The sequence below is a fragment of the Piliocolobus tephrosceles genome, chromosome 20, assembly GCF_002776525.5.
Source record: "Piliocolobus tephrosceles isolate RC106 chromosome 20, ASM277652v3, whole genome shotgun sequence".
Taxonomy (NCBI): Eukaryota; Metazoa; Chordata; class Mammalia; order Primates; family Cercopithecidae; genus Piliocolobus; species Piliocolobus tephrosceles.
This window is the reverse complement of record NC_045453.1, coordinates 7,290,447-7,300,478: the sequence shown is the minus strand read 5'-3', so window position 1 is coordinate 7,300,478 and position 10,032 is coordinate 7,290,447. Positions and strand designations below refer to the sequence as shown.

General features: G+C 40.4%; 1 protein-coding gene across 7 annotated transcripts in view; it reads right to left on the bottom strand.

Annotated features, from left to right (window-relative positions):
* Positions 1 to 3,798: 3,798 nt before the first annotated feature.
* ITCH (itchy E3 ubiquitin protein ligase) overlaps positions 3,799 to 10,032 on the bottom strand; it is a 137,270-nt gene continuing 131,036 nt past the window's right edge. For 5 of the 7 annotated variants that reach the window (XM_023220458.1, XM_026455250.1, XM_023220463.1 and 2 more), the window contains one exon: positions 3,799 to 7,535. In XM_023220458.1, coding sequence (XP_023076226.1) covers positions 7,436 to 7,535 — 100 coding nt within the window. In that variant the 3' untranslated portion in view covers positions 3,799 to 7,435. The remainder of the gene's footprint in view (positions 7,536 to 10,032) is intronic. The other 2 variants (XM_023220461.1, XM_023220460.1) reach the window with 1 other exon arrangement.

The window sequence follows — 10,032 nt, the reverse complement described above, 5'->3', positions numbered from 1 at the left end:
AAATGACATTGGTGGGAAAATTGGTGAAATATGAGTAAGGGCTGTAGTTTAGTGTTATTTTACCAGTGTTAATTTATTATTTCTGGTAATTCTACTAGCATGGTTATGTGGGATCATAACATTGGAGAAAGCTGGGTGAAGACTGTGCAGGAACTCTTACCATTTTTGCAACAGCTCTGTAAATGTAAACTTATTTCAAAATAAATTTTTAAAAGGACTGGATCCAAAGAAATTTCTATTGAATGCTGGAAACATTAGGAAAGCATTTAGCAAGGGGAAGAAGTGCTGCAGAGAGAGACTGGACCCTAAAACATCCTGGAAGACAAGCCCTGGAAGAATCACCACCTTCTTGCCCATGGAGAACCAGGCTGAGAGGAATGAAAGGATTTTAAAAGATTACAATCCCAGAAGCAAAAAAGAGAATGGCCAATAGTTCATATGACAGGAGTCAAAATGAGAATGGAGGAGGAGCTGGAATAGGACCAAGAATGTCCCGGAGTGGCAGGCTTACAAGCTTTAAGAGCTTTGGCCGGGTGCGGTGGCTCACGCCTGTAATCCCAGCACTTTGGGAGGCCGAGGCGGGCGGATCACGAGGTCAGGAGTTCGAGACCAGCCTGGCCAACATAGTGAAATCCCGTCTCTACTAAAAACACACAAAAAATTAGCTGAGCGTGGTGGTGTGTGCCTGTAATCCCAGCTACTCGGGAGGCCGAGGCAGGAGAATCGCGTGAACCCAGGAGGAGGAGGCTGCAGTGAGCTGAGATTGCGCCACTGCGATCTGCCTGGGCGACAGAATGAGACTCTGTCTCAAAAAAAAAAAAAAAAGAGGCCGGGCGCGGTGGCTCAAGCCTGTAATCCCAGCACTTTGGGAGGCCGAGACAGGCGGATCACAAGGTCAGGAGATCGAGACCATCCTGGCTAATACGGTGAAACCCCGTCTCTACTAAAGAACACAAAAAACTAGCCAGGCGACGAGGCGGGCGCCTGTAGTCCCAGCTACTTGGGAGGCGGAGCCAGGAGAATGGCGTAAACCTGGGAGGCGGAGCTTGCAGTGAGCTGAGATCTGGCCAGGGCACTCCAGCCTGGGCGACACAGCCAGACTCCGTCTCAAAAAAAAAAAAAAAGAAAGAAAAAGAAAAAAAAAGTTTTATACTGTGGTAATGGGGAAACCATTGTAAGGTTTTAGGTAGAGGAGGCATGAGACAGGACTTCCACAGATAATCCTGAGGTAGCACGGAAGATATATTGGAGTGGGGAGGATGGAAAAATGAAGACAGGATGCTGTATGGTCAGCCAGATTAGGAAGGAAGCATGTGGACTGTGGCAATGTTGTAAACTCTGAGAGAAGAGATTTTAAAAAGTTTTGGGGCCGGGTGTGGTGGCTCACGCCTGTAATCTCAGCACTTTGGGAGGCTGAGGCAAGTAGATCACGAGGTCAGGAGATCGAGACCACGGTGAAACCCCCTCTCTACTAAATACAAAATATTAGCCCGGCGTGGTGGTGGGCGCCTGTAATCATATCTACTAACGAGGCTGAGACAGAATTACTTGAACCTGGGAGGCGGAGGTTGCAGTGAGCTGAGATCGCGCCACTGCACTCCAGCCTTGGCGACAGAGTGAGACTCCACCTCAAAAAAAAAAAAAAAAAAAAAAAAGTTTTGGGGATAGGATTTGGAGTCAAATTAAATGGAATGGCAAAATTGGTCATAGTAGATTCCCAGTGTTGTGGTAAGTAGCAGCACAACAAAATGGTAAAGTATGCATGCTTTAGAGTCAAACCATCCTGGATTCCAATCTGTACTCTTTCTAGTTAATAGTTGTGGACATGATTCAATCATCTTGAGCCTCTATTTTCTTGTAAAACAGATACAATCATACTCAATAACAGGAAGACTAAGTGACACTGCACATAGCATATCTACCAGTGTCCTGCACATAGTGATAAATGTTGACAGTTGTTTTGGTATTAAGTGAATATGGGTGTGGTACTGGTTGCTATGATATGGAAGACAAATAGAAGAACAGGTCTGAATTAGAAGAAAAATAACAGGAGGGCTGTTTTTAGTGATCTTTCAAGTATGACTACAAATTCTCAAGGTCCCTCCCTGTGGGGTGCTTTGAGGAAATCCTCTTGTCTATAGCCACTCTTTAACAGACCCTTGTGCATAAGTGATCAACAGTGTCCTTCTGGGGTTTATGTTTAAGGGCCCTCTTTTCCTTGCCAACCATGAAGATTCCCCTGGCTCCTCACTCCGGATATCCTGATCACAAAGGTGTCCTACAAATATGAAAGAATCGACAACTGAAATGGGCTGGGAGAGACAGCAGCTCCTGTACTGGAGTTACCTAATGTGAGACAGACACTTAAAAAGTCCAGAGAACAGCCAGTCAGTCACAGCTGAGTCCCGGTTTGATGCTTTGTAGGGTTCTGGATGACAGCCACTGGTCAGTAAGAACAATTACTTAATGATGATTGACCCTTACTTAGCGGGGCATATTTTCCCCCTTATTCTAAGCCACAATGAAACTAGAGCATTCTAGCAGCTTCCATTGGACAGAATAAACAGGATAGGGTCTACTAACTACTCAGGACCTGGGAGGGGCCTGCAGTTTTTGTCCTCTAGTCCATGTAAGATCAGCCGTATTAAAAAATTCCTCTTCCCTTAGTCTGTCTCCACTGGTTCTGTTTTAAATGAGAGCATAATCACCTGAGTTTCCTAATAAGAAAAAGGTCTACTGAAGCTGGTAACCAGGTCAGCTTGTTGCGAACAGTCTTGGTAACAGTCTTGACAGTTAGCTAGTTGGTGATTCTCTACTCAGCACTCATGCCTGTGGTCCTGGTCTTTTAGTTGTCTCAGAAAAGCAATTCATAGGGAGGCCTTCATGTTGGTTGATGGCCCCTGCAGATATCTTCATCTTCAACATGGGCATCAAATCCAATCTCATCTGCACAGCTCTTTCTAGTTTTTTCTACCGATACTGTGGCAGGCCAGATCTCAATAACACAGGCCTCCATGACAACTGTTTCAGCACTGAGTGGTTAAGTTAAATATTAAAAGCTGAAAGAGTCAGGGCCCTTATACAAAGGCTGGAATGTAACAAAAGCCCACCAAGGGTTTTGCCAAGGCCTTTTCTGGGCCTTAAAGCATGACAAGATAATAAAGGAATTCTTAACAGGACCCATTTAGGATTAAACAAATTTTACTGGGGGTCTGAAGGGACTTATTGAGGGTCTGAAGGCCTCCACAAACAAGTTTACTGGGGGGTCTGAAGGAACTCCCCAAACCTCCATGATTTAGCAGGAGACAAATCATGGTAATCACCCCAGAACCTGGACGCATTTTGATTAAGTAAATGTACTTGAGGCTCCAGAGGAAGGTTTTCGGGACTCAGATCTTATTTACAGATTTAAAAAAGTGAATCACTTGTCTTTAGATGAATGCACACTCACACGTAGACATACAGCTTATAAGGTAAATAAGCTCTGGAAAACTCTGTAGTTTTGAGTTGGTCTTGGGATCATTTCCTGGCCTTCTCCCCATACCCGGATACAGAAATAAACTCCCTCTTTTCCCAGTTCATCTGCACCTCATTATTTGGCTACGAGAATAAGCAGTCAGACCCTCGATTTAGTCCAGGAACAATATCACAATCCAGACAGGCTGTAACCTGCCACTTAAAAAAGGAGAGAAAGCAGAAATCTATGTGACCTGGTCACATATGTCTTCTCAGAAGGTGGGGTCAGGGAGAGAGGAAAGAGACCCCTCCTTATCCAAGACTAACAGAAAGGCATGCAAATGAGGGACCAAAAAAGTTTAATTATGAACAGTCTTACATCTTGTAGGAAAACACAAGTGAAGCAACCACTGAGGGAACTTTATAAAAGCATTTAACTCCCTGTAATATTTGTAGCATTACCTGAGTATTAAAAGTAACAGATCAAGAAAACAAAGGTACTCTTAATACAGTAATATACAATCCTGTGCTGCCAATTCCGTTTTTAGTTAATAAAAGCAAATATGCAAACAAAGTAAATAACTAAAAGAAAAACGAAAAAAGGAGGGGGGCTGGAGATACCAACAATTCTAAATAGAAGTAGTTAACTCTAAAGTAGTTTAGAAAGATGAAGTTACATCCAAAACAGGGAAGGATATAAAAATAGAGGAAAAGTTTAATTCCATGAGTCAACCCTGATAACATTTTGTATTATTAACCAGATGTAAAAAGTGGTAGAGTGGGCTTGACTGAAATAGTTCATTTAGGATGAGAACTTTGTATATAGTTGAGTCAAGTTTCACTGAAATTTTTGATCACTGGTATGTCAATCTCTTGATGAAAAACCAGTACCTGAATATGTCTTTTTGTTTTTTTAAGAGACAGGGTCTCGCTATGTTGCCCAGGCTGGATTTGAACTCCTGGGATCCTCCCACCTCAGCCTCCCGAGTACAGTACCTGAATTTTAAATAGAGTTATTGTAAGTCTTATGAAATGATGTTTTTCTGCACTCTGACATAAGATAATGAAAGACAGAGCAGGAATTCATTATTATGAGCTGCTTGATCAATTTTAAACCACTCCATCTGATGAAACAAGTGAGGTCCTTCCCTCCTGACCAGGCTGTGGAATGCTGTCTTTCCCAACCCCCACCCCCTGCAAAAGAGCAGAAGAATAAGGCAATGCTCATTTTACTTTGTTTTTATTTCAATGTAACATGCAGTAAAAAAAAAAAAAAAAAAAAAAAAAAAAAAAATTAACAGGATTTATTAGCATTTACAATGCTTACAAAGAAAAAGAATTCTAAAAGCAATTTAGTTCAGATTTAAGAAAAAGCTCTAAGTAAATACTTATAATAAATCTATTTCCATATGTTCAGTTTGGACCAAAATTTAAGATAGCATTTGGTAGATATTTATGTCTTCTATTTGCAATATTTTTATATAACCTCTGATTCTTGGGATATCCAGCCCCCATTTTCCTAACACAGCAGGGAAGACATATACATGTGGCCACTTAAATTAAAGGAAAAAATGGAGTAGGGAGATCCCAGGCTGCAAAAATATATACAAGCATTTACCTTTTCCAGAACTAAACACTTCTTCCATAAAAATATTAAATAGCCAAGCCCTATAGAACTAGGGCCAGGGCTATTTCAAATATAACTATTCTGTATTTTAAAAATATAGGGCAGAAAGCCTTCTGGGTGATATTTATATATTTTCACACAATATTTCTAGGTCCCTAAATGAATCATGAAGCATTATATAGAACCAAAAAAATCTATTTTCTTACATTATCTCTTAATTTAATTTCATAAATCTCTAGTAAATATTGTAGGTAACTACATTTCAGTATGATAATTCACCTCAACAGGAAGTCTTTATAGAGGGCTTAATCTTCATTAGCCATATATTACCAAGTTCAGACTTATATAATGAATGGGCAGTTGGCAGACATTCGCTCTGTAAGACAAAGCAATAGCGTTTTTTTTCCCCCTACCAACAAAAAGGCAGAGTCCCTACTTTTAACAACCAGGGATTTTAGAAACCACATAGTATTTCCTGGGGTACATGAAATAAAAAAACCATAGAGCTGGGGAGAGCCTAGTCTCCCTATTTACACTGAGTTTCTTGATGAGGCAACCCTTTCACTCATGTAAGTCTCTGCTTTATGATGGCAGTATCTTGGAGTACAGATAGACAAGTTTAAAAAAAATGTTTTTATTGTTGTTCCAGGATGTAAAAAGGAAGAACATTAAGGACAAAAAAGTTTTTTTTTTTGTTTTGTTTTGTTTTGTTTTTCCATATGGAACAGGGTTCTGCTGCTTGTTCTTGGTTTAATATTACCTGTTCATGCTATGCCTCTGAAATGTGGCAAAAGTCCCTGATACATGAGCTATGAGGCTGTCCTCAGGGTTCAGCTATGATAGGGACTCAAGCTGGCTTAGGCTTTATTCCACTGCCAATGAAGTCAAATTTATAACAGCCATCTTGACAGTCAAAGCTAGGCCAAGTTAAAATAATTAATTCCAGAGAACTTCAAAGTGCATTAATCAGTTAATAATGGAACAATCTAAACTTAAATAGTCATGAGAAAAAAAGGAAACCCTGTTAAAAATTTTAGGGGCGAAAAGAATATTGCAGATGAGGGGTATCAATCCAGTTCATGACAATGTAAAGAATGGAAATGACTACTCCAACATATGTCAGAGAAATGATAACTATGTCAGAGAAATCATAACTTTGAAGACTTTTAATTCACAGAGAATATATTCCTGTGGTTACTGGATGTTATCTTCTTTTTAGCCAGTACCACAGCTCTCCCTCTCAAATGAAAACTTGATGTCAAAAGCTGTTTCACTGACCTCTATTTGGACTAGAAAACACTCTAGTCTTTCTAGTCTTAAACTCCTTAACAATTAAATATAACTGAAGTTGTTGGATTATGATAAAATTATAAAGCATCAATTATGTAGAGGAACATATAAAAATCACCAATGACATCCTTAGATGAATTCAGTTAAATTAATTCTAATTCTAGGTTAACTTTTTTTTCCCTTTTATTTATTTATTTCTCCCCCCACCCTTCCCCAAGAGACAGGGTCTCCCTATATTGCCCAGCCTGGTCTTGAACTCCTGGGCTAAAGGGATCCCCCTGCCTCGGCCTCCCAAAGTGCTAGGATTACAGGTATGAGCCACCATGCCCGGCCCTAGGTTAACTTCTTAAAACAATGAAGGAATCACAGTGTTAACATTGTAAAGTGTAGTATTTGCCAGGTAACTGAAACAATCAAACTTCCAAATGAAGTCATTTGTAGGCTGTGAAGAACTTTTCCCTAAATTCAAATTGACAAAACTACTTTGTAGAGATGCAAGAGTCTTGTATCACTTCCAGGAATGATGTATGGATTCATGCTCCAGAAAGGAAAAACAATAGTCAAGACAGACTAAAATGAGAGGGACAACACAAGCCAGAATTTTGCTTACATCCCCAGAAGCTGGGCTAAGCTTCCACTTTTAACAAATGCCTCTTACCAAGAGGTTTAATAGGAAGATCTTGTATATTGCAGTTACCAAAGGACTTCCCTGCATATCTGCAGAATCTCTAAGAGAAAAAAAACTACTCCCAAGTGAGACTTTTGACACATATACAGAATTGTTGTTAAAGGAACAAACTAGTGGAATCAGACAAGGCAGATTTCATTGTTGTGTTAAAATCTCATATTAAGCAAGGTTTTGACTAGTCATTTGCAGACCTGATTTCTGGAAACGTTGAGTAGAAATCACTGGGAGATAAATCTAAATGAGAACATTAATTTACTTACACTCAGATAACTCTCTAAAGAGCGATAGTCCAATTTTACAAGATGTGCAACAGGCAGAGAAGGACAAACATTGCAAATAAGTTCTTGCCCATTCACGGTGCAAGTTCTCAGAAGTTACTCTTGTCCAAATCCTTCTGTTTCTTCTATGGCAAACAACAGCTTTTCCTTCAGTTGCTCATAGCTCTTGTATGGTGGAAGGTCCAGGCGATTAAAACTAAAAGCAAGAATTATTAGTTTTAGAAAAGGAAATACACAAAGAATCAAATGAGTAGTGTAGTATAACACTACTACAGAAGCATAAAAATATACTACTGTGCTTCAAAGGATACCATTAAAGTGAAATAACCCAAAAATGGGAAAAAATATTTGTAAATTATATATCTGATAAAGGACTGGTATCCAAAATATATAAAAAACTTAAAACTCAACAATATTTTAAAATGAGCAAAGGATAGAGATTTCTCCAAAGACATACAAATGACCAACAAGCACATGAAAAAAATGCTCAACAGGCCAGGCGCGGTGGCTCAAGCCTGTAATCCCAGCACTTTGCGAGGCCGAGACGGGTGGATCACGAGGTCAGGAGATCGAGACCATCCTGGCTAACACGGTGAAACCCTGTCTCTACTAAAAAATACAAAAAACTAGCCGGGCGAGGTGGCGGGCGCCTGTAGTCCCAGCTACTTGTGAGACTGAGGCAGGAGAATAGCGTAAACTCGGGAGGCGGAGCTTGCAGTGAGCTGAGATCCGGTCACTGCACTCCAGCCCGGGCGACAGAGCGAGACTCCATCTCAAAAAAAAAAAAAAAAATGCTCAACATCCTTAGGTAAATGCAAGTAAAAACCACAATGAGATACCACTTCACACCTATTGGGATGGCTGTTATTTAAAACAAACAAAAAAATAAACAATAACAACAAAAAAAACCCAGAAGAAAACAAGAGTTGAAAAGGATATGAGGATGTGGAGAAATTTGAGCCCCTCTACACTACTGGTAGGAATATAATGCAGTGTAGTCACTATGGAAAACCGTATGATGAAATTCCCCCAAAAAATTAAAAATAGAATTATTACATGATCAAGGAATTCCACCTCTGAGTATATACCCAAAACAATTGAAAGCAGGGCCATGGACAGATATATCTATATTCTACCACAGTATACATATGTTTATAGCAGCATAAACAGCCAAAAGGTGGAAATAATCTAAATGTCCATGGACAGATGAATGTATAAACAAAATGTAGTATATCCAGACTATCAAATATTATTCAGCATTAAAAAGGAGGAAATGCTGACACATGCTACAACATGGATGAAAATTACAGATACTATTCTAAGTGAAATAAGCCAGTCATGAAAGGACAAATAAGGTATGATTCTACACTTATGAAGTACTAAAGACAGTCAAAAATCATAGAAACAGTAGTAGAATGATGTTTGCCAGGACCTGGGGAAAGGGAGTCATGGGGAGTCATTGTTTAAAGCAGTGGTCTCCAACCTGTTTGGCACCAGGGAATGGTTTTGCGGAAGACAATTTTTCCATGGATGGGAGTGGGGAGGAAGGTGGTTTCAGGATGAAACTGTTCCACCTTAAGTCACTGATTCTCATAAGGAATGCGCAGTCTAGATCCCTTACATGCACAGTTCACAATGGAGTTATTCCTCCTATTAGAATCTAATGCCTCTGCTGATCTGACAAGTGGTGAAGCTCAGCGGGTAATGCTCACTCACCCTCCGCTTACCTCCTGCTGTGCAGCCAGTTCCTAACAGGCTGGGGACCAGGAGTTGGGGACCCTGCTTTAATAGGTACCATTTCAATTTTACAAGATTTGAAAAAATCTTAGGTCTAGTACGATGGCCTGTAATCCCAGCACTTTGGGAGGCCAAGGCAGGAGTATTGCTTGAGCTCAGGAGGTTGAGACCAGCCTGAGCAACAAAGTGAGACTCTGTCTCTACAAAAAGTTTAAAAGTTGGCTAGGTGTGGTAGCACATGCCTGTCGTCCCAGCTACTTGGGAGGCTAAGGTGGAAGGATAATTTGACCCTGGGAGGTGGAGGTTGCATGAGTGGAGATTAAGCTACTGCACTCCAGCCTGGGTGACAGAGTGAGACATGTCTCAACAAAAGAAACAACTTTTGGAGATAGGTGATGGTGATGACTGCATAATGATATGAATGTGCTTAATGCCACTGAACTGTACACACTTAAAAATGGTGAATTCTATGTTATGTATATTAAACACGATTTTAAAAAGGAATGAAACATTGGATATGCTAGACCATAGATGAACCTTGAAAACATGCTAAGTAAAATAAGCTACACACAAAAGGTTGTATATTTGGCTGGGGGCAGTGGCTCATGCCTGTAATCCCAGCACTTTGGGAGGTCAAGGCGGGTGGATCACGAGGTCAGGAGTTCAAGACCAGCCTGGCAAACATGGTGAAACCCTGTCTTTACTAAAAATACAAAAATTAAGCCATGCGTGGTAGTGCATGCCTATAGTCCCAGCTACTTGGGAGGCTGAGGCAGGAGAATCGCTTGAACTTGGGAGGCAGAGGTTGCAGTGAGCTGAGATCACGCCACTGCACTCCAGCCTGGGTGGGAGAGAGAGACTCTGTCTCCAAAAAAAAAAAAAGGAAAGTTATATATTTATTGTATGATTCATTTTATATAAAATGCCCAGAATAGGAAAATTCATAGAGACAGAAA